Source organism: Heloderma suspectum, chromosome 2 (assembly GCF_057233095.1).
Source record: "Heloderma suspectum isolate Gila_16-S chromosome 2, 16-S_ref, whole genome shotgun sequence".
Taxonomy (NCBI): domain Eukaryota; kingdom Metazoa; phylum Chordata; class Lepidosauria; order Squamata; family Helodermatidae; genus Heloderma; species Heloderma suspectum.
Genome location: NC_139459.1, coordinates 399,359,383 through 399,382,640, shown reverse-complemented (window position 1 = coordinate 399,382,640; position 23,258 = coordinate 399,359,383). Strand labels below are relative to the sequence as shown.

The window sequence follows — 23,258 nt, the reverse complement described above, 5'->3', positions numbered from 1 at the left end:
TCTTCTCCCCTTATTCTTCTCTTCTCCAGATTAAACATACACAGTTCTTTCAACCATTCTGCTCAAGGTGAAGAGGAACCCTTTCACAACATCTAGCCAGGTCAAGAACGCTCTTGAGGAGGGAGGCATGTCATTGTCAACAACTACAGTCAAGGGACGGCTTCATGGATGTAAATACAGAGGTTTCACACTGATAACACTCAAGAACAGAAAGGACAGATTAGCCTTTGCCAGCAAACACCTAAAAAAGCCTGCCCAGTTCTGGAATAAGATTCTTCGGACCAATGAGACCAAGATTAACTTGTACCAGAACGATGGGAAGAGAAAAGTATGGAGAAGGGAAGGAACAGCTCATGATCCAAAGCATACCACATCATCTGTCAAACATGGTGGAGGCAGTGTTATGTCATGGGCATGTATGGCTGCCAACGGAACCGGGTCACTGGCGTTTATTGATGACCTGACTGCTGATAAAAGCAGCAGGATGAATTCCGAAGTGTATAGGGCTATACTTTCTGCTCAGATTCAGCCGAATGCTGCCAAACTGATAGGACGCCGCTTCATACTGCAGATGGATAATGATCCAAAACATACAGCAAAAGCTACCCAAGAGTTTCTCAAGACAAAGAAGTGGGATGTTCTTCAATGGCCAAGGCAGTCACCTGATCTCCACCCAATAGAGCACGTTTTTCACTTACTGAAGACAAGACTGAAGGCAGAAAGTCCCACAAACAAGCAGCAGCTGAAGGCAGCTGCAGTAAAGGCCTGGCAAAGGATCTCGAGGGAGGAGCCTCAGCCTTGGGTCATGTCCATGGGTCCCAGACTTCAGGCAGTCATTGACTGCAAAGAATTTTCATCCAGGTATTAAAGGCAACCCTTAAGTTTGAAATGATGTTGGTTTGTTCCATTACTTATGCGCCACCACCAACGGGTGTGTGTGTATGCCACTGGCTGTCCTTCCTGAATGGTTGGTGCCCCGCTTTTGTCAAACCCCTGAATTGCAGCTGAAAGCCCTGCCTTCGCTCCCGTCTGGGCGCGTTTCCTTTCAACTTCAATGCGGTGGTGTGCAGAGGCCAACTGCCCTGACACTTATCCTTGTTCCAGTATTTCTGGCCCTGACTGTGTCTATCAGAGCGTCTTTGCATTTGTGCCACGAGCAACGGGTTTTACGACTGGGAGAGCTCCCCCCCCCCCCGCCCCAGTGCAAAAGCATCCGCCCTCCAGCCCCCGCTTCCTCCATCGCATCCCCCAGACCCGCCCCCGCTTTCCCAAGGAATGGAATGGAATGGAGGGGAGGGGGCGGCGGCGGCGGCGGCGGCTCGGCTCCCCCAGTCCAGCCCTCGGGAGGCAGGCGGCGGCTCCGACCTTCCAGCGGGAGGCGAGAACTCGGAGCGCGCCGGGCCCTCTGGACTGCCGCTCCCATCATCCCCGGCCGCGCTGGCTGGGGCTCATGGGAGTGGTAGTCCGAGACGTCTTGCCGGGCGCCCGCTCGCCCGTCCCGGCAGGGAACAGGGGGGAGCACAAGGCTCCGCTCTGGACTCCTCGCCCAGCACCAGCCCGGATCGCGCCGCTCCCCGAGCCCATTTCTGCAAGAGGCGCACGGAGACGCAGGGACGGCTGGGGGGGGGGGGGGTCCCCGGAGGGAGCGAGAGCCGCTTCCTAGAGAGGCCCTTGGAGGGGGAGGGCGGGCGGATCGTGCTCACGTCCTGCCCCCTTCGCTTCCTGCCCCCCCTCTCCCCCCACCCCCGAACACAGCCCGGGATTTTCCCACGCTTGCGGCCGCCGCCGCCGCCGCCTCTTTCCTCCCCTGCAAGGGGGCCGGTGAGTGCGGAGCGGCGGGGGGGGGGCAGGGGAGGGGGAGAGACTGAGATCGCCCCTCCCACGCATGCTCCACCCCACCCCCAAGGAAGGCGAGCTGGGCAGGCCACCCCCCTGGGCTGAGCCCCCCCCCTCCCAGCCCCAGGGCTGGAAAGGGGGAGAAGGAACCAGGGGAGGGGGCTTGGGGGGGGTAAGAGGGTGAGGCAGACCCAGAAGCCCTTTAGGGAGGGGGAGAGACTGAGATCGCCCCCCCACCCACCAAGGAAGGCGAGCTGGGCAGGCGACCCCCCTGGGCTGAGCCCCCCCCCCTCCCAGCCCCAGGACCCTGCGGGCAGGGTTCGCGCAGGGCTGGAAAGGGGGAGAAGGAACCAGGGGAGGGGGCTTGGGGGAGGTAAGAGGGTGAGGCAGACCCGGAAGCCCTTTGGGGAGGGGGAGAGACTGAGATCGCCCCCCCACCCACCAAGGAAGGCGAGCTGGGCAGGCCACCCCCCTGGGCTGAGCCCCCCCCCCCTCCCAGCCCCAGGACCCTGCGGGCAGGGTTCGCGCAGGGCTGGAAAGGGGGAGAAGGAACCAGGGGAGGGGGCTTGGGGGGGGTAAGAGGGTGAGGCAGACCCAGAAGCCCTTTAGGGAGGGGGAGAGACTGAGATCGCCCCCCCACCCACCAAGGAAGGCGAGCTGGGCAGGCCACCCCCCTGGGCTGAGCCCCCCCCCCTCCCAGCCCCAGGACCCTGCGGGCAGGGTTCGCGCAGGGCTGGAAAGGGGGAGAAGGAACCAGGGGAGGGGGCTTGGGGGAGGTAAGAGGGTGAGGCAGACCCGGAAGCCCTTTGGGGAGGGGGAGAGACTGAGATCGCCCCCCCACCCACCAAGGAAGGCGAGCTGGGCAGGCCACCCCCCTGGGCTGAGCCCCCCCCCCTCCCAGCCCCAGGACCCTGCGGGCAGGGTTCGCGCAGGGCTGGAAAGGGGGAGAAGGAACCAGGGGAGGGGGCTTGGGGGGGGTAAGAGGGTGAGGCAGACCCGGAAGCCCTTTAGGGAGGGGGAGAGACTGAGATCGCCCCCCCACCCACCAAGGAAGGCGAGCTGGGCAGGCCACCCCCCTGGGCTGAGCCCCCCCCCTCCCAGCCCCAGGACCCTGCGGGCAGGGTTCGCGCAGGGCTGGAAAGGGGGAGAAGGAACCAGGGGAGGGGGCTTGGGGGGGGTAAGAGGGTGAGGCAGACCCAGAGGCCCTTTGGGGAGGGGGAGAGACTGAGATCGCCCCCCCCGACGCATGCTCCACCCCCCCCCAAGGAAGGCGAGCTGGGCAGGCGACCCTCTGGGCTGAGCCCCCCCCTCCCAGCGCCAGGATCCTGCGGGCAGGGTTCGTGCAGGGCTGGAAAGGGGGAGAAGGACTCAGGGGAGGGGGCTTGGTGGGGGGGTAAGAGGGTGAGGCAGACCCAGAGGCCCTTTGGGGAGGGGGCTTGTGGGGAGGGAGAATTGGGGGGGGGCTGGAGCAGCTCCATCCAGAGATCTGCTGGTGACCCAGAGGGAGGTTTGGGCCTGATCCTCCCTGGTCCTCAGACAGACCTGCGGGAGCAGCCCCCCACTCCCCCACCGGCCTCCCAATGTCAAGGCCGAGCAGCACCCCTGGGAAAAGTTTATGCCTGTCCGGCTCCTAAAATGTGGGGACAGGTGCCGGCTCCCCTGGGTCGTGGTTCCTGGAGTGGAGCCGGGGGGGGGGGCACTCCGCTCTCTGCCCCACTTGCCCGCTCCGCCTTGGCAAAGAAGCGCTTTGCATGTCGACTTTTTTTCTAATTAAAACATCAGTGTGCTAAAAAGCTGCTATGAAAAGCACTGCAATGCTTTTCATGGACTTTAAACTCTTGCTTGCTGAACCTAGTTTGCTGTGCTCCTTTGGCGTCAGTAAGCGCTGGCAGGTTTGAGTCCGATTTCATTTCCTTGTTTATTTCTTACTTCGATATACCGCCCAATACCCGAAGCTCTCTGGGCAGTTGGGGAAAACGAAAGCCGCAAAACACGGCAGAACATACAGTATAAAATAGACGGCGCAAAGCGACAGTAGAAAAGCACAACTGGAATAACATCGAGCAGCAATGCAGAGACTGAAAGTAAAACAGCAGATTTAAAATAACAGAGCAGAGCTGAAAGACTCGAATGCTGAAATGTCGGGGAGAATAAAAAGGTCTTCACTTGGCGCCGGAAAGTACCTAACGTAGGCACCAGGCGAGCCTCTCTAGGAAGCTCATTCCACAACTGGGGTGCCACAGCAGAAAAGGCCGTCTTCCCGATGGCCACCCTCCTCACTTCCCTTGTCAGGGACTCCCAGAGAAGGACCTCTCAAGATGATCTTGGGGTCCGGGCAGGCACATATGGGAGGAGGCGATCCTTCAGATAACCTGGCCCCAAGCCGTTTAGGGCTTTGAATGTTAATTCAAAGGGCTCTGGATAGGGGTGAATGCTCCTTCCTTGTTCTCCTCGACCTCTCAGAGGCTTTTGATACCGTTGACCACGGTATCCTCCTGGACCGCCTGGAGGGGTTGGGCATTGGAAACACTGTATTGCGGTGGTTCCAGTCCTTCCTCTCTGGCAGGTACCAGAGGGTAGCACTGGGAGAGGAGGTTTCGGACCCGTGGCCACTTACTTGTGGGGTGCCACAGGGTTCCATCCTCTCCCCGATGCTATTTAACATCTATGTGAAGCCACTGGGGGCTATCATCAGGAGGTTTGGGGTGCAGTGTCATCAATATGCGGATGACACTCAGCTCTACCTCTCATTCAAATCTTCACCAAGGTTGGCCGTAGAATCCCTGTCCAAATGTCTGGAGACGGTGAGTGGCTGGATGGGGAGGAATAAGCTGAAGCTCAACCCTGACAAGACCGAGGTACTTTTGGTGGGAGACAAGAGGAAGCTGGGGGATGTTGACCTGGTGTTGAATGGGGTACAGCTACCCTTGAAAGACCAGGTCCGCAGCCTGGGGGTCATTTTGGACTCCCAGCTGTCCATGGAGGCTCAGGTGTCAGCTGTGAGCCGGACAGCGCTGTATCAACTCCATCTGATACGGCGGCTGCGCCCCTACCTTCCCGACCATCTGCTCCCATCGGTAGTACATGCCCTGGTCTCCTCTCGTTTAGACTACTGTAATGCGCTCTACGTGGGGTTACCCTTGAAGACGGTTCGGAAACTGCAGCTGGTACAGAACGCGGCGGCTCGCCTGATTAAAGGCAGCCGCCGGCGAGATCACATCACTCCAGTGCTGAAGGAGTTGCACTGGTTACCAGTTGTTTTCCGGGCCAAATTCAAGGTGTTGGTTTTGACCTTTAAAACCCTATATGGTTCCGGCCCAGCCTATCTTAAGGAGCGCCTCCAGCAACACCAGACAGGCCGCTTAACAAGATCAGCCTCGGATGGCCTTCTCTCTGTCCCATCAGCCAGGACAGCTAGACTGGTGGGGACGAGGGAGAGGGCCTTCTCTGTGGTGGCCCCCACTCTGTGGAACTCCCTCCCTAGGGAACTCCGTCATGCCCCCTCTTTAATGAGCTTCCGTCGTGCATTAAAAACATGGTTGTTCAGGCAGGCATTTGGGGTGGGTTAGGGTATTTTTTAAAAAAAAATTTATGGTAAAATTTTACTGTTTTAAATTGTTTATGGTGGGTTGTACATCGCCCAGAGTGGCTGGGTGACCAGTCAGATGGGCGATTAATAAATTTAATAAATAAATAAATAAATAAATAATGCCAGCACTTTGAATCGGGCCCAGAAATGGACTGGCAGCCAGTGCAGCTGGGAATGTACTGGCATAATGTGATCTCGATGGCCAGTCCCTGTTAGCAGTCTCACTGCCCTGTTTTGGACCAGCTGAAGTTTCCAGGCCGTTTTCAAAGGCAGCCCCACGTATAAACGCCTTGCAGTAATCCAGACAAGAAGTTATCAGAGCAGGGATAACTGTAGCTAGGCTCTCTCTGTCCAGGTAAAGACACAGGTGGTATATCAGGCTAAGGTGATAAAAGGTGCTCTGTGCTACTGAGTCCACCTGTGCCTCAAGCGACAGCTCTGGGTGCAAGAGCACCCCCAGAGTACAAACCTGATCCTTAAGGGGGAGTGTAGCCCCCTCCATTACAGGTTGAATATCACCTAGCCGGGCAGACGAACCACCCACTAACAGTACTTCCCTCTTGGATTGCTCTCCGAGAACCAGCGAGGTGTAGTGGTGAGAGTGTTGGACTGGGAGATCTGGGTTCTAGTCCTCACTCGGCCATGGAAGCTCACTGGGTGACTTTGGGCCAGTCACAGACTCTCAGCCCAACCTACCTCGCAGGGTTGTTGTGAGGCTAAAATGGTGAGGAGGAGGATAATGTAAGCCGCCTTGGGTTCCTTGCAAGAGGAGAAAAGGCAGGATATAAATGCAATAAATAAATAATAAAATAAATAAATTTCGGTTGATTGGCCCTCTTCCAATCCGTTACCGTGCTGAGGGACTGATTCAGAACAGCCACTGCCTCACCTGGAGTTGATGAGAGAGAGGGAGAGCTGGGTGTCATCCGCATATTGATGGCACCTCAGCCCACCCCTCTGGATAACCTCCCCCAGTGGTTTCATGTAGATGTTCAACAGCATGGGGGATAAAATAAAGCCCTGTGGAACCCCATGGCATAATTGCCATGGCACAGAGCAATAATCCCCCAGCACTACCTTCTGGAGTCGGTCACCCAAGTAGGGTTGGAACCTCTGCAGCCCAATGCCTCCAACTCCCAGCCCAGACAACCTATCCAGAAGGATACCATGGTTGATGGTATCGAAAGCCGCTGAGAGGTCCAAGAGAATCAACAGGGTTGCACTCCCCCGTCCCTCACCAGGCAAAGGTCATCCCACAGGGCGACCAAGTCAGTTCCCGTTCCAAAACCAGGCCTGAAACCCAGTTGAAAGGGATCTAGATAATCCATTTCCTTCAACAAGAGTGCCTGGACTTGTCCTGCGACCACCCGCTCAAGCATCTTGCCCAGGAAGGGGATGTTAGCTATAATTGGGTCCAGATTAGGCTTTTTCAGGAGTGTCCCAATTACCACCTCTTTTAAAGAGGCCACCACCACTCCCTCTCTCAAGGAGGAATTTACAGCCTCATGGACCCAGCCAAACATCCCCTCCTTATTTGATGTAGTAAGCCATGAAGGGCAAGGGTCAAGAACACAGGTGGTCGACCGGACTTGGCCAAGCACTGTCTCTGTGTCCTTGGTCCACAGTAACTGAAGCTCATCCAATAAAACTGGATCAGACGCTTCTCTGGATGCCTCTACCAATGGAACTGCATTAATCGTGGTGTCCCAATTCATGATGAATCTGGGCAACTTTATCTTCAAAATGCCATGCAGACTCATCACAGCGTGCTACCGAGGGTTCCACAGTTTCTCTCCCTGACCCTGTGTCTGGGTCTTCCCCTCTCTTCCTTAGCCAGAGTCAGGAGTGGGGGGCTTGTGACCTTTGCAGGAAGTGGCCTCCTCCCTGTCCCAGGGATGAAATTGGCTTCCTTCGCATCCTCTGGCAGGCTGCGATGGAGCCGAGAGTGAAGATGGACAAGCTGGACTCTGCTGGACCTGAGGCAGGAGAAGGCCCCCGCACTGTCCACGACGGGAGCAGTGGGTTGCTCTGGGAAAGAACCAGGCAAGAGAGCCTGGGGGGCAGCAGCGCCAGCTGGGAGGAGGCGTGCCAGCGTTTCAGGGGCTTTGGCTACCAGGAGGCCGAGGGGCCCCGAGAGGTTTGCAGCCGACTCCACGGCCTTTGCCATCAGTGGCTGAAGCCAGAAAGGCGCACCAAAGCTCAGATGCTGGACCTGGTGATCCTGGAGCAGTTCCTGGCTGTCCTGCACCCGGAGATGGAGAGCTGGATCAGAGAGTGTGGGCCGGAGACCACATCCCAGGCGGTGGCCCTGGCAGAAGGCTTCCTCCTGAGCCAGGCAGCGGAAGAGAAGCAGGTGAGAGAATATTTCATCCCGGGAGCTCCGGGGGGCTGAGATATTAACGGAGTGAACGGCCCACAAGAGAGTGGTTCTGAATGCGTGGGCCTGGCTCTCCATGAGGGCATCACACGAAGGGGGCTGGGAAGATCCAGGGAAGGAGGAACTCCTTCTCCAGCCAATGGTGCAGCCCTTCCAGGGGAGAGGGGACATCTGGGAGCTTCTCCCTCACCCCCTGGTTGGTTTCAGGGCGGGGTTTGAGATGCCCTGTTCTGGTCCTCTTCTAATGAATGCCAGGCTTGATTCATTCGCCCCAGCGCAGAGATCCTTGCATGCCCGCCTGCCAAAGACCCAGCTGGGAGTGAGGTGCAGGGCTTGGGAGGTCAACCCGACTCCTTCCTTACACAATACCGTAACACCAGTTCATTCCCTGGGGTCCTTCCCCCTCTTCCAGGAGCAGGGGACGTTAGCCCAAGCGGCCACGGATGTTGCTGAAGCAGTGAAGGCTCCATTGGGCGCCAAAGACAGGCCGCTGTGTGGGTGGTTCCTGCAGGAGCAGGACGGAGGTGCCGCCTGTCTGGGTAAGGATCAATGGGGCGTGTTCCAACATGGTCTCCTTCTGTCACCCGTGGGCTGCTTTTCAGTTCCCCTTGAGCCAACGTGGGGAGGAGAAACGTCTCTTGGATGTGTGAAAAAAAGGAGTTTTGTTTCGACAGATGAAGTCTTTATATACAGTGAATGATGAACAGAAGCCTTGCGGAGACAGGCCGGTTTCGCGCTCGGAATTGCGGTGCAAAATGCTTGTGATGTCCAAAGTGTCTTCCCACCTTCTTTCCTTGTCTTCCTCTCAGGAAATGGGGCAATGCTCAGAGATAGCAGGAAGGCGCTGGGGGCTCCTTCTCAACCTCCTCCTCTTCATGGTGGTGTGGAAAGGACGTCTGGGCGGCCAGAACAGGTATGGGAGGCCTGGGTGCCTCAGCCCCTGGCACGTCGCCCTGGCCCTGAAAGGATCATCTATTGTAGTGGCCACCAAGAAGGCTTTGAATGTCGCTCACGGAGCCCTGGATCCCGCAGGACGACCTCCGACCGCCTCCCCTTGACTGTCTCTCTCACATCATCTGCTCAGATTAACCCTTCCTCTTCCAGGCTCTGGTGACCTTCGAGGAGGTGGCTGTGCGTTTCACGGAGGAGGAGTGGGCTCTGCTGGATCCAGGCCAGAGGGCTCTGCACAGGGAAGTCATGGAGGAGAATTGCAGGAATCTGGCTTCTCCAGGTAAGTCTCCCTCTTTCCCTGGGCTAAGACATCCTGGAATCCTAGAATTTGAAGGGTTCCTGGAGGCCATCTAGTCCTGTTCAATGCGTGCGCTACACTCCAGGGTGCAGCTGTCTGCACAGCTGCTCAGGTTTCTTTTAACATCCCCCCACCCCATTTTTCTTTCTCATGGAAATAGTTTCAAATTTTGCTTTCAGTATTTCATTTCTCAGAATCTCCTTTCCTTCTTGAGCTCTTTTTTTCCCCTCGGGATTTCTAGCCATGGGAACCCACCCAACATTTCTCTGAGCTTTTTGAAATTGGCTTTCCGAAAAGCCAAGCTGTGCATTCACTGCCCTCTCTGTCACGATTTACAAAATGACATGGTCACTTTCCCCTCGGGTTCCTGACATTTTCACTTCATCTACCAGTCCTTCCCTGATGCTCAGGATGGAGTCCAGGACAGCAGATCCCTTTGTTCCTTCTGAGAGATAAATTGTTCAGCCAAACAAGTAAAAAATGTATTGGATGTTCCATTGTTTGTGGAGTTAGATGTCCAGCAGATGTTAGGGTAGCTGAATTCCTCCCTGACTACTATTGCTTGCCCCTGGGAAAGTGTTGTCACCTCTTCTAGGAAAGCACCATCCACATCTTCCATGGGGCTGGGTGGTAAACTCCCTCACCAATATCTCTCTTGTTTCTCTTGCTTCTTCCTCCCTCTGTCTTTACCCAAAGACTTCCAGGGGGGCTTCCGTTCTCAGAATCATGATTTTTTTTCTTTTTTACAAGTAAATATGTCCTTTGGATTTTTCTTTTTTTAAAATAATTTTTATTAATATAGATGGTACAAATTTATCCAAATACTTAAAACAAAAAATATACAACTGGTCAAGCAAAAGAGCAAAGACACAACATATAACACGTAGACAGAGAGAATAAAAATCCATTTCCAGAAAGGAAAAATCTCAAGGCAGGGGAACCACATGAATCATGGAATCCTAGAATAGTTGGGTTGGAAGGGGCCTATAAGACCATCGAGTCCAGCCCCCTGCTCAATACAGGAATCCATGAAGATAACGAGTCTTACTGTCCAGATCTTATAGATCTGAGTCGACCTGTCCACACGTCGCCATGAGTTGCTGAAGCAGACCAAAATCCATTGCCTTCTCCGTCAATGACATTAATGAATGATGACCACGTATATTCAAATGTGCCAATGTCTGATTGATCTCTTGAACACCCAACATGCTGAGTCGGTTTCTCCAATAATGCCAGATTCCACGCTCTTCCATACCAGTCGCTCAAATTAGGAAGCCTATCACATTTCCAGTTTTTAGCAAAAACTTGTCTAGCAGCCAGCAAAAGAAATGAAAGAAAATCTTCTTGCAAATAATTAGTATTAAATTTGTTATATAGATTAAGAAGGGCAAGACCTGGGTACAGACTAATTGATTGATTGGTAATTTTGTTAATGCCATTTTCAACCTCACCGCAAAAGATTTGAGTGAATGGGCAAGTCCACCAGTGTTGAAGATGTGTACCAGCTCTGCACCCCCTCCAACATAATGGAGATGTACTTATTCATGAGAGCTTCACTGGAGTGAGATGCCATCCATAAATCACCTTGTTCCCTGAGAGCCAGGAGCTCATTACACTGAGCACACACACACCTGCTTCTGTCTAGCAGGCAGGTAGCCGTATCTGTGGCACTCAGTGCAATACACTGGATAGCCCCCACATCCCTGCTGATTTTCTACCTTCATAACTCATTTTTTATTTGGGTGTCTTTTATTTATTTATTTATTTATTGCATTTATATCCCGCCTTTTTTCCTCTTCCAAGGCGGCTTACATTATCCTCCTCTCCATTTTAGCCTCACAACAACCACCCTGTGAGGTAGGCTGGGCCGAGAGTCTGTGACTGGCCCAGAGTCACCCAGTGCGCTTCCATGGCTGAGTGGGGAGTAGAACCTGGATCTCCCGGCTCCCAGTCCAACACTCTAGCCACTACACCACACTGGCTCCCATTTTACCTGGAAAACTTAGTTGTTGCTAGAAAAAAGTGGATAATTTATTTATAGTTATTTATTTATGGTTCCTTACAATCAGTAGGAAGAGAAGAGTTTACTGTTTTGGCTTACTCAGCCTGTTGCCAAACTCGCACAGGTGCTTCACTCGCTTGTGTGCTGATGTGCTGGGGCTGAGACCGTCACTGGGGCTCCTCACACTTGGAGAGCTGGCTCCCTTGCAAGCCAACCTCCTTATATTAATAGGCCCAACTAGTGCTGCAGCCAAACTGATTCAGGGGCCCCATTTGAAAAAAACAAGAGAGGCTGTGTGTGAACTTCTGGTCAGCACTAGCTTCCAGTGGTTGGGAATGTAGGTCAGTGGAGCCTTCTGGGAATGGTGATCTCATATTTAGGCAAGAGGACAGTAGTGAATGGGAGACCCCTGTATTCCATGGGTTGTTGGCAGGGACAGCAGACAAAGCATAGGTGATTTGCAAGGGATGCTGCTCCCTGGAGATGCAGGAAGCAGAGGAGCTGACAAGGTGTATCGTTTTGTTGTTGTTGTTGTGTGAAATCTAAATGCTAAACTGAAGTTTCGAACTTGGGATTAATCTTTTTTCTGAGGTTTACCGAATGAATGGGTCTGTAGGGCCTTAAACCTGTCAGGGTGGACAGTGAGCCCATAGAATCCCAGAGTAGTTCTGATTCTGAGGAAGAGCAGTTGCTCCTGGAAGAGGCGCGCGCTCCTCTTTCCCAGGACCAACAGCTGACGGAGATTCCTCCCACTGGCATTCCTAGCTTAGATAGCAGTCCAGGGAGTGACAGAGCGTGGGAAGCAGACTTGATGGACGCGCAACGCCAACGCAGAGAGCGGCGCCAAATGGAGGGCGCAGAAAGGAGGCGTAGTGCGCGGTTGGCACGCAAACAACGGCTGCGTCCAGAGGATCCAAGGGAAATGGGGAGGGACTCTCCCTAGTCCTCAAGTTCAGGGGTCTGCCAGTAATTCCCTCTCAAATGGGGACCAACTGTTCCAACTTAGGGCAGAGGTACTCTGCTGCTCAGATCTAGTTGCTACCGGTAGAGTTGTTAAGTTGTAAAAGAGGAATAAAGCTTTGAAAGGAATCCCTTTGTCTGTGTCTGGACTTGGCTACTGGATTAGACTGAGAGAGGCCTCCAAGGAGCCCTTGACAAAACCTGAGCCTAAGCCAAGCCCAAACTGAAGTTAGCCTGTTCTTTTTTCTGTTTATAAGTATACTCTTCCACTAGTTAGTCCTGGACAGTGGCTCTTGTTAGTATAGAGCTATGAATTGCTTTTATTCCCACCTTACTAAGCTTGGGATTAGTTAAAATATGTAGCTGAGGTTCTTTTCGACCACTCAAGAATCTTTCCTAGTTCAAAGCTGCAAGACCTGTGAGTTCTTGCTGGATTCCCCCCCCCCCCAATATTTAGCTCTCTAAGTTTGTATGGGGTTACCTCTTTGGGATGTAGCTCCCAGTCTGTGTTCAGCCCCTACATTTTCGCCTACAACAGAGACTACACTGCAGGAAAATCAGATCCTCAGGGACCAGGTGAATCAGCTCAGTGCTACGGCAGGTGTCCTGCAGGCTCAGCTGAACCCACTTCCATCTCATCCGCTGCTTCCACCTATGTCTTCGATGAACAAATGTCCCGTTGCACGTCTGAGAAATGTAATGGATTCCCCTGACAAACTTCCAGCTTTTTTAGCCCAGCGTAATTTGTACGCACAGCTCCCTGTTGAAGACTTTCCTGATGGATCAGGGTGGGTTTTGTGATCTGTTTGCTCACTGGCCCCTGGCTAATTTCTCTGGATCTGAAGAATGCATGAACGCTACTTACAAGGAACCCCAGACATTGGAGACAGCCAGTCGCCCCGTCTGACATCTCTGGCAAGAAAAAGAGACCGCCTCTGCCTACGCCAGTTCTTTTCATTTATCATCTCAAGACCTGCAGTGGTCGCGATCATGGACCACTTTCAGGAAGGATTGGCTGATGACATCTTGGATGTCTTGGCCAGGTCAGAATGGCCCACAACCCTTCAAGGCTTGATCCAGTTGTGCCTAAGGAGAAATAGGCAATTAGAGAGTTGCCCCTGGTACACCAGGTGCCTGTACCTTGCAGAGCATCCGCCCAAACCCCAGATGCCTACAGCGTACATGTCTCCTCTCTGTCTGCAGAGGAACCTGTGAAGCTGTGTGATGACCAACCCTGATTGAATGCAGAAGAGAAACAACACGATAGATGGGCTGGCCTTTGTCAGTATTGCAGGAAGCCTTGTCATTATGCAAATACTTGTGCAGCCAAGGGTCTGTGTGTGACAACATCAGGAAAGAACTTCTCCCAAGCCTAGATAGTGTCATAGGTTTGGAATAGGAGAGCCCTACCAGACACCAGGTTTCTGTTTGACCTCCTTGCCAGCCAGTATTACTGGCTGTGACTTTTCATCCTGTAAACCAACCTTTGTTCCAGACTACAGCAATGATACACTCGGGAGCCTCCAGCAATTTCATGGAAATTGAATTTGCATGCAGGCACCAAATTCCAGTGTGTTCCCTAAATCCCTTGTCACAGTGCAGACTATTGATGGCAGGCCACTAACTTTTGGATCTGTGGCTCACAAGACTTGGCCAGTTTTTCCACTGGTTCTGGGAATGGCCTGGTTGACCCTTCATGAACTGTGGATCTCCTGGCCTTATGGGGAGGTAATATTTTCTTCAGAATATTGTCATAGAATCGCTGGGGAAAAAGGGCAAATGTTGCAAATGGACCTTTACCATTAGCTACTTCTGAGAGGAGTAATTTCATTTCCCCGGTTAAGATTCAGTTTCATTTTCCAAGTTAAGTTTCATTTCTTCAGGTTTGAAACAGTACTTTCAGTTTTGAGGGAGCAGGGTATAAAAAGAGAGCGAGAGAGTCTGTAAGAGCAGAGTCAGAGAGACCAGAGCAGGAAGAGAGAGCAGGAAGAAGCAGCCTAGAGATGTCTAAATGTAGCTAGGATAAAGGAACTTGTGTTTTGCAACTTTTTTTCTCTTAATGCCTTTTGTATCACTCCACTCTATTGTGTAAGCACCTTCAGTTGTGATTTGCTTGCTTTAAAATACCAGTAAACTGTTGTGATTAAAGCCTGTGTCTAGAGTGTCAATCACCCCATGTCTACAGCCTAAATCCCATGTTATTGGGAAGGGGAAGTTAAAAGAAAGAAGGTGGGACTCTGAAGGAGGCAAGAGATCCTTAAGGAGTTGCTCAGGGGGTCCAGGTCATAAGAGGAACCCTGAAAGATGCCTTCTGGCTGGAGGAGGTTCTGGTGACTCCGTTATGATGGGGCCATTACCTGATCAAGTTGGAAGATTACCTCTACCAATATGGAAGATCATATTTGCCCCTAGGAGCTGATGAACCCCAGCGGTTTCATGTTGTTTATTTGGCGCTCCTTCTAAGGCACTGAACTGTCTGGAAGGGCAGGGCTATCAATACGATCACTCCCAAAGACCCTTGACCGAATTGTAGACTCGTGCCTGCTCCTTGGTATTCTGCAGAGCTGAAGACAATGAAACGCTTGCGCCAATGGGTAGAACACGATGGCAGGAAACACTCTGCAAAGAGGCCCAAGCCCAGATGTTAAGATAGCATTTACAGACGTCGTGCTGTGGCAGTGATGGCAGCAAAGAAATCTTACTTTACCCCTGCCAATCCATACACACACAGAGCTATTTAGGGTGCTAAAGGACTCCCTGGTGGAGGCCCAGGGGAACAGAGTGTGGCATTTTAAGAAGGCCCCTGTGGTCAGTTTTCTTTACATTTTGCAACTGCAATTGCTTGTTTTCACACTGACTGATATCATGGTTTTAACAGAGTCAGAAATGGGGCTAAGACACCTTCATTTTGTTATGGATAGTTTTCAGCTTGTGCCACCTGGGGATGTAGACAAGCTGGTTGGAGGGCTGAGGCCTACTACCTTTTCTCTCAATCCATGCCTTTCTTGGATAATAAAAACAGCTAGTTTGGGCTTTGGGATATCAATTTCTGAGGTGACTCGTGCTTTCTTGACATAAGATATGGTCCCTGCTTTTCTGAACAAGGCACACTTGTGGTCTCTGTTAAAGAAATCAAGCCCACAGCCTATGATTTCTGATTATCACCCAATTTATAAACTGTCTTTTTAACACAGGAGTGGTGGTCTCTCAACTCCAGGTATTCTTGGAGGATACTGACCATTTAGATCCTGCATTCTGACCCAGGTTTGGGATGGAAACATCCTTGGTCAGCCTGGTGGATAACTTTGCTAGGAACTGGATAGGGGGAGTTCAACCCAGTTCGGTTTTTTGCATCTCTCGATGGCTTTTGATACCATTAACCATGGTATCCTTTTCTGCGTTGGGCTATTGTTATTTGTAACTGAACTATGTTTTCCAGTGTATTTTTGTTCCACTGCTTTTTATTATGAATTTTGGTTTTATTGCAGTTTTCACCTATTGCTGTAAGCTGTCTTGCAAAGACAATGTCTTAATAGACAGCCCATAAATACTGGTATGTTAAAATATATTGGTATCCAATAAAAGCTCTGTATGCTCCGGTCTATTCATCATCAGAGCCTTTTTAATATATTTGGAAGGAACTGCTCCCGTCTAAGTATTTTTTTCCCTCTGTTAATCAAAATAGCAAATCACTGGGTTATTCCCTAAATTGAGGATAATGTCTCTTTTAATTTTTTTCAGCTGATGGGAGGAAAAGCAATTACAATGGGAAAGAGCAGAAAAGGAAAACTGAAGATGAACAGATGTGGCAGAACAAATCCACTTCTTTTGACGGGACTAACTTCCATGAAATTCCTGTGCTAGAAGAATATTTTGAAGGAGACCAAAGAATTATTCAGAAGGCAGAGAAAGCGTGTGGAAAGAGCTTCAGCTCCAGCACCATCTTTAAACTTCATCAAAGAATTCACACAGGGGAGAAGCCCTATAAATGCTCAGAGTGTGGAAAGAGCTTCAGTCGGAGCTCTGGCCTTAACTCCCATCAAAGAATTCACACAAGGGAGAAGCCTTTTAAATGCTCAGAATGTGGAAAGAGTTTCACTAATGGCAGACACCTCAAAGTGCATCAAAGAATTCACACAGGGGAGAAGCCCTATAAATGCTCAGAATGTGGGAAGAGCTTCAATCAGAGCTCCAACCTTAAACAACATCAAATGATTCACACAGAGGAGAAGCCCTATAAATGCTCAGAATGTGGAAGGAGCTTCAATCAGAGCTCTAACCTTAAAAGACATCAAATAATTCACACAGAAACGAAGCCCTATAAATGCTCAGAGTGTGGAAAAAGCTTCAGTCAAAAGAATAACCTCAAGTCACATCAAACAGTTCACATGGGGGAGAAGCCCTATAAATGCTCAGAATGTGGAAGAAGCTTCCGTCACAGCTCCCAGCTTAACTTGCATAAAAAAATTCATAAAGGAGAGAAGCCCTATAAATGCTCAGAGTGTGGAAAGAGCTTCAGTCGGAGCTACCAACTTAAGCTGCATGAAACAATTCACACCGGGGAGAAGCCCTATAAATGCTCAGAATGTGGAAATAGCTTCAATCGGAGCTACCGACTTAAGTTGCATGAAACAATTCACACGGGGGAGAAGCCCTTTAAATGCTCAGAGTGTGGAAAGAGCTTCAGTCAGAGATTTCTGTTTAACGTGCATCAAAGAATTCACACAGGAGAGAAGCCTTATAAATGCACCGTGTGTGGAAAGAGTTTCATTGCTGGTAGAAGTCTGAAGAAACATCAAATGATTCATACAGGGGAGAAGCCCTATAAATGCTCAGAGTGTGGAAAGAGATTCATTGTAAAGACACAACTTACAGACCATCAAAGAATTCACACAAGGGAGAAGCCCTATAAATGCTCTGAGTGCGGAAAGAGCTTCAGAAGGAACTCCAGACTTTACTCACATCAAAGAATTCACACAGGGGAGAAGCCTTATAAATGTTCAGAGTGTGGAAAAAGCTTCAGTCAGCGCTCCTACCTTAACCTACATGAAAGGATTCACAGAGTGGACAAGCCCTATAAATGCTCAGAGTGTGGAAAGAGTTTCAGCCGGAGCTCCAGCCTTAACAGACATCACAGAATTCACACAGGAGAGAAGCCCTATAAATGCTCCGAGTGTGGAAAGAGCTTCAGTTGGCGTTCCTACCTTGACTTACATCAAAGAATTCACACGGGGGAGAAGCCTTATAAATGTTCAGAGTGTGGGAAAAGCTTCATTCAGAGCTCCCAGCTTAAGGCACATGAAAGGATTCACACAGGGGAGAAGCCCTATAAATGCTCGAAGTGTGGAAAAAGCTTCAGTCACAGCTCCCCCCTTAACTCACATGAAAGGATTCACACAAGAGTTAAGCCCTTATAAATGCTCAGAATGTGGGAAAAGTTTCATTGATGGCAGAAGCTTAAAAAAACATCAAAGAATACACACAGGGGAGAAGGCTTAGAAATCCTCAGTGTGGAAGGATCTTTCACATTGCATGCACCTTCTAAAGAATGTTGGACTTTTCCTTGCTGAAGTCGGCACCTTGAGGCTCCCCAGTTGGCATGAATGAAGTTGTGTTTTGGCAAATCAGTTCAGATCTAGACTTTTCATTTGAAACAACAGTTACTTCCAGTTTCTTCCAGGATAATACATTGACTACTTGTTTTCAATATAGGTATAGATTTAGCCCAGAGTTTCTACCTCTAATTCCAGTTCTTTAATCCTTTTATCATTACATTTATATACTATCCTTTTCCCTCTTCCAAGGGAAGAGGTAGATTACCTGGCCCTTCTCTTCTCCATTTTATTGTCACATGAGTCCTGTGAGGTATGTTAGGCTGAGAGTTTCAGTCAGAGCCCTGGCCTTAATCCACATCAAACAATTCATACAGGAAAGAAGCCCTACAAATTCTTAGAGTGTGGAAACTGGACCAATGTCATATAATGAGCTTCATGGATAATCTCCTGTCACAGTGGAGACAAAGGCAGGCTGCTAACTAGAGCTATGTGCAAATGGCCTCTCAAAATTCTTCAGCCTATTTTGGGCAGAGAAATTAGATGGACAATTTTGCTGAATTTCTCCTAGGGGAGGAGAAATTCTCCGACAGTTTCTCACAGATATGGCTAACTATTGGCAGGGGTTGTCACACAGGTTCTTTCTTTTTTCCTCAGGGTGGGGTTGTCGCAGAGGTTCTTTTTTCCTCAGGGTTTTTGGTTTATTGCACTGCTTCTGTGCAACTGTGTGGAGGCTTCCACCTTCTGAAGCAGAATTTTGAATTTTGTTTGGTGGCATTTTTGAGCTTACCTAATCACTGCGAGGTGGCCGAAGGTGCTGTGTGTGTTTTCTCTATTACACATCTTTCCACTGCTCTGCAGCCTCCCAGGCTACCTGGGTTTTCTGAACTGAAAAAAGCCCCATGGGAGGAATCGACTCATGACGTCTTCCTCATGATGGCTTTAACTGAAGTGTGGGAAGCTGAGGAGGCTACAGGCTGCCGCAGCGGTTATTGTACAATGGCAAACAGGACACTCATGCACACACTCCTCAGCCACCTCATAAATAAGGTAAGCACAAGAACCCCAAACCCAACCCATAAGAATTTCTCTGAAATTTCTCTTTTTATGTTCTTTTCGAAAGCATTTTTTTTTCTTTCCAATTGAATGAGAATGGTCGAAAAAAATGTGGGAGAAATTTTCGGCACAGCATTACTACCAAGCTTTAGACCGACACCTTGGCTCGAGAAATCCAGGGACATGGAGAACTATAATGCCTGCCTGTAAGGGCCTTGGGAAGTAGTTTGTGTAAAATGGGAGGAGCATGAAATGGGTGGAGGAGAGGGTAAAATGCCAATTGGAACAGGAAGGCAGTTGGTATGAGAGAGGAGGGAGAGGCAGAAAGAGAGTGAAGGGGGAGAAAAGAGAAGAAAGGATGGAGAAACCAGCAGCATGGTGGGGAAGGAGAAGGAGACAGTCTGCAGCATGATGAAGAGTGCAACTCCAGACAGGGACAGACAACCAAGGACTAGAGAACTGGGATAAGCAACTGTTGTTGGTCCAGCAAGCATGACACTGCTCTCCGCAGCATAGTGTGGCTTGAAGTCAGAGTTGAACATAATTTGCTTCCTAGCTCTCTTAATTATTTTCTTAATGTTATTATTCACCAAACATTCTGAAGTTAAATAAATATTGTTAAGCATTGATTTGCTCACCTCTGCAGTGATTGCAACCTGCCCCTCATCCTAGTAATAAGAAAACCCTGAAACATCACAGAACCAGTTCTACTTGGCTCCAGATTTTCCACTTGTCCAGGGGAGGCTGGCCCTTCATGATCTGTGCATCTCCTGGCCTCTCTTTTAAGTGCCACTCTTTAGACCTTGGGAAATATTCATGATATAGCATTTCACATTATATAAGGTTTTTACACTGTTCTTATATAATTTTGAGGATTGTTCTTATACAGTTGTTGCCAATTTAACTTGGGTAGAGCAGCCATTACTTAATAATGTCGTACTGAGGCTGGAAGCCAGGCACGTGCTTATGTCCTTTGTTGGTTGTGTTGATACGCTAATGAGTGGTAGTGGGCTTTTGCTGGGGTACCAAAGATGCTTTCAGGACATAAGTGTCCTCAAAACATGAGAACCCTTAGGATGGTCGCAGAAGAAATATTGCTTGGAATTATTAGTGACCTCCCAGATGATGGTGGAAAAGGTTGATAAGATGTCTGAAAGCAGTCAGACTTCAAAGCTATGGGCTGACTGCTTGCTGAAGCCTGTTTTTTATTATGGTGAATTTCATCCATGCTGAGAAAGAAGGTGATGGGTCACTGCGTTTTTATGCAGTATAGTCAACGCTTCCATACGTCTTCACAGCAGGGCATGTTAGCTATGCACGATATGGGCCCTACTACTCGAACACTATGCAAAAATGGGACCGAGAGCTATTTATAAAGTTCATGGTGGGTGAACACATAGTCAGGCACAAGAAAGATATTTGGAATGGGCTGTGGACTGATCAGTTTATCGAGACAACATACATGCAATATGGTCATAGTCCTGGAGCCTTAATTGGATTCACTCTGAAGCCAGAGACTTTGGCTGTTTGGGCTCTGTCACAACATATTTTTGGTCAGATTTTAAAAGATCTGGGTGATATGAAGGAAGCAAATGTTCAGAATGTCATGAGCTTTCATGAGGAACAGGCTGATCCATGTATTAAGGCTTACTACGCGGATCGTACGAAGATCTAGGATTATTTAGCAACATGTATTGATCCACTTGATACCAGCAGTCACCCAGTGAATGGTTGAATAAACATAGTCAGTGGCTGCTGATGGTGGCATCTGTCACTAAGAATTGCAAAACTTTCTGGCAGAAGTGTCAGGAGCTTTAGGTAATGGCAACAGAAGTCCAGAATGTCATATCCCAGCTAATATGGGAAGACCCATTATTATGTTGCCTTCAAGGACTGTTAAATATATAATTTCTCCACCTGTCTGCCTCTGGATACTCCCGAATGGCCCAATGTTTATATCGACACTGTTAAGGACTTACTACTACAGCTAAAGTTGGGCAAGGCTCCTGGACCAGACCATATTCTTTCAGAGTTGTTGAAATGTAATATCAGCTGGTGGACTCCATTGCTGGCCTCTCTCTTTTCCTTAATAAACAAATCTGGTTTAATTCCTTTGGCCAAGTTGAAGGCCTTTATCATTCCAGTTCTCAAAAGAGGCCCCAAAGACGATCCACACAATTACCAGCCTATCAGTCTGTTATCTATAGTCGGGAAGATTTACACTAGTTTTCTAGGCCTCAGCAGATTGGCTTTCAAGCTGGCTGCTCTCCTCTCTATCACTGTCTGGTACTGGCCCATTTGGCACATAAATACTCCGTGCCAAAAGGAGGCAAACTCTTCACAGCCTTTATCGATCTAAAATCTGCATTTGATTCAATATCTCGTGATTGTCTCTGGGGTAAATCAGAACAGTATTCTGTTGAAAGAAGATGTTTCTTTCTGCTTCAGTCCCCTTTCTGTTTCAGTCACAAGTCATCTGTCCAGGTTTGCTGTAGTAAGCAAGGTCATTTTACTAATGAGATTATCTCTTTTTGGGGTGTTAGACAAGGGTGTGTTCTTGCCCCCACCTTATTTAATTTATACCTGCCAGACCTCCCCTCTGTGCTGGCATCACTATCATCTCACCCACCTAAGACTGGTTTTACAAAAGTCTCCGTTCTTCTCTAGACTGATGATGCCATTCTGATTTCTCAGACTCGTTTGCACCTTAGAGATTACTGAGCGGCTTTGCTGAATATTGTAAAAAAATAAATAAAAATCCTTTAATAATCAATTATACAAAAAACCTAAAGTAATGGGCTTTTCTAGGAGGAAGGTCAGATTTCTTTGGTCTATGGGGAATAATAGAATTGAGCAAGTTAATTCATGTAAATACCTGAGGATATGGTTCCATGAAGTTCTAAGTTGGAGAGTAAAGGTAAAATAGGCCAAGGCCAAAGCCAAACAAAATGTGGGTATGCTAACCCGGTTCTTCATAATGAAGGGTGGGAGATTTTTCCTAGCTGCCACCCAGGTTTTTAAAGCCAAAATTGTTTCTCAGGTCTTGTTTGGGGTTCCAATCTGGTTCCTTACAGTAAGAGTTCTCTTGAAGGAACTGCATCCTACTTCCTCAGGTTAATATTTGGTGTTCCCAGGTGTCTCTCTGGGGCCACCCTTAATCTGGAGGCCGGGCTGAATTCCTTAAAATGCTTGGCATGGATCTATTCTATCCACTTTCGGCTCTGCTACCACCTTGCGCTTACTCTCAATTCTGTGGCTTCCAAGGTATTATCAGACTCTTTTGAATCTCCATGGGTGAAAACTGTGGTGCAAAAAGTCACCACGGTAAGTCTCTCACCCCCTTATTGGTTATCCATGGACTTAGAAGGTGCCAAATTGGCTGTTAAACAGAGATGATGGGACATAGACTATCAGGATCTCCGAGGAGCTGCATGGGACCATGTTCCCCTCAGTCATTGGGTCTACCAGGCCTCTCCTGTAAAGATGGAATGCCTTACTTAGGATGGCTAACTACCCCCAAATATAGGGAGGCATTCTCCTTAGCAAGGTTTAGTGTTCTCCCCTCCAAACTATTAGAGGGCAAATTTAACAAAACTCCAATGGATAACAGATGCTGGCCCTTTAACAAAGTTGAGGTGGACCATCTTGCAAGTTCTATTCCACTGCAGTTATTACCAAGATGCCAGAAAAGACCTAATATATCCCATTTAGGGATGTCGGAGAAATCCACAACAGAATTCAAATGAGTTCAGATTTTCCTGAATCCAACTCACAGATTCTGCAGCTGACTGGCTTTTCCTCTGTCAGGCAGATTCCATGGACTTGTGAACTGGTTTTCTAATTTCCCAAAAGTTGCACAAAATTTCATCGTAGAAAATACGCAAAAAAAACCCAAAACCCACAGCCCCAAATGTGCATTTTCCTCATAGGCTAAAGCATGAAAATGAGCATTTGGGGGAAATTTGTGCATTTTCGCATGTGCGCATTTGTGCAAATGCTCATTAGCATGAATTCAAAAACAAATCGGATTCCATGGATGGACAGATGACAGAACGAAAGACGCCTGACAATCTGAAAAACACACAGACAAAACGGATTTTACACAATCCATACATCCCTAATCCTTTTATGCAGTTCTTCCCTAGCTACTCTCCTGAGTCCCTTAGGATTGTTCAACCCCAATAAGTCAATTACTGAACAAGTAGATAAATTTCTGGATCTGGCTATTCTCACCAGGCCATTCATGATTGTCTGATAATTTCTTTTAAATTTACTGACTAGTGTTCTCACAGATTTTGTATCCTTCCGTTTCTATTAATATGTATTTTTAGTAATATGTGTGTATTTCCCCTGTTGTATTAATGGTTTGTTGACTGTAAAGATTGATTGAACAGTCAGTGGCCAAATTCTGAAAGATTGCTCAATAAACGTGCATGATGCAGTAGCTTTTGGGAGTAGTCAGTACAGTGAATTTTGGAGCAACTGCCCTCTGGTTTTCATGGAACAATAGGTTACAATTGTTGGTGCACTAATAAATATACCAACTATGCCCTTGTCTGGACAGAGGTAGCCTAGCTACAGTTATCCATGCTCTGATAACCTCTTGTCTGGATTACTGCAATGTGTTATACGTGGGG

General features: G+C 49.0%; 1 protein-coding gene across 3 annotated transcripts; it reads left to right on the top strand.

Moving 5' to 3' along the window:
• Positions 1 to 1,356: 1,356 nt before the first annotated feature.
• On the top strand, positions 1,357 to 23,134 carry LOC146356610 (uncharacterized). 3 transcript variants are annotated; one of them, XM_084841129.1, is made up of 6 exons: positions 1,357 to 1,821; positions 7,353 to 7,778; positions 8,215 to 8,341; positions 8,612 to 8,715; positions 8,907 to 9,033; positions 15,755 to 23,134. In XM_084841129.1, the coding sequence occupies exons 2-6, from the start codon at positions 7,359 to 7,361 to the stop codon at positions 17,428 to 17,430; spliced, it is 2,454 nt and encodes an 817-aa protein (XP_084697255.1). In that variant the 5' UTR covers positions 1,357 to 1,821; positions 7,353 to 7,358; the 3' UTR covers positions 17,431 to 23,134. The 3 variants fall into 3 exon arrangements, with proteins under 3 accessions (XP_084697255.1, XP_084697254.1, XP_084697256.1); XM_084841128.1 differs by having other exon boundaries at positions 1,358 to 4,546; positions 6,341 to 7,778; positions 15,755 to 23,133; XM_084841130.1 differs by lacking the exon at positions 8,215 to 8,341 and having other exon boundaries at positions 1,361 to 1,821.
• Positions 23,135 to 23,258: the final 124 nt, after the last annotated feature.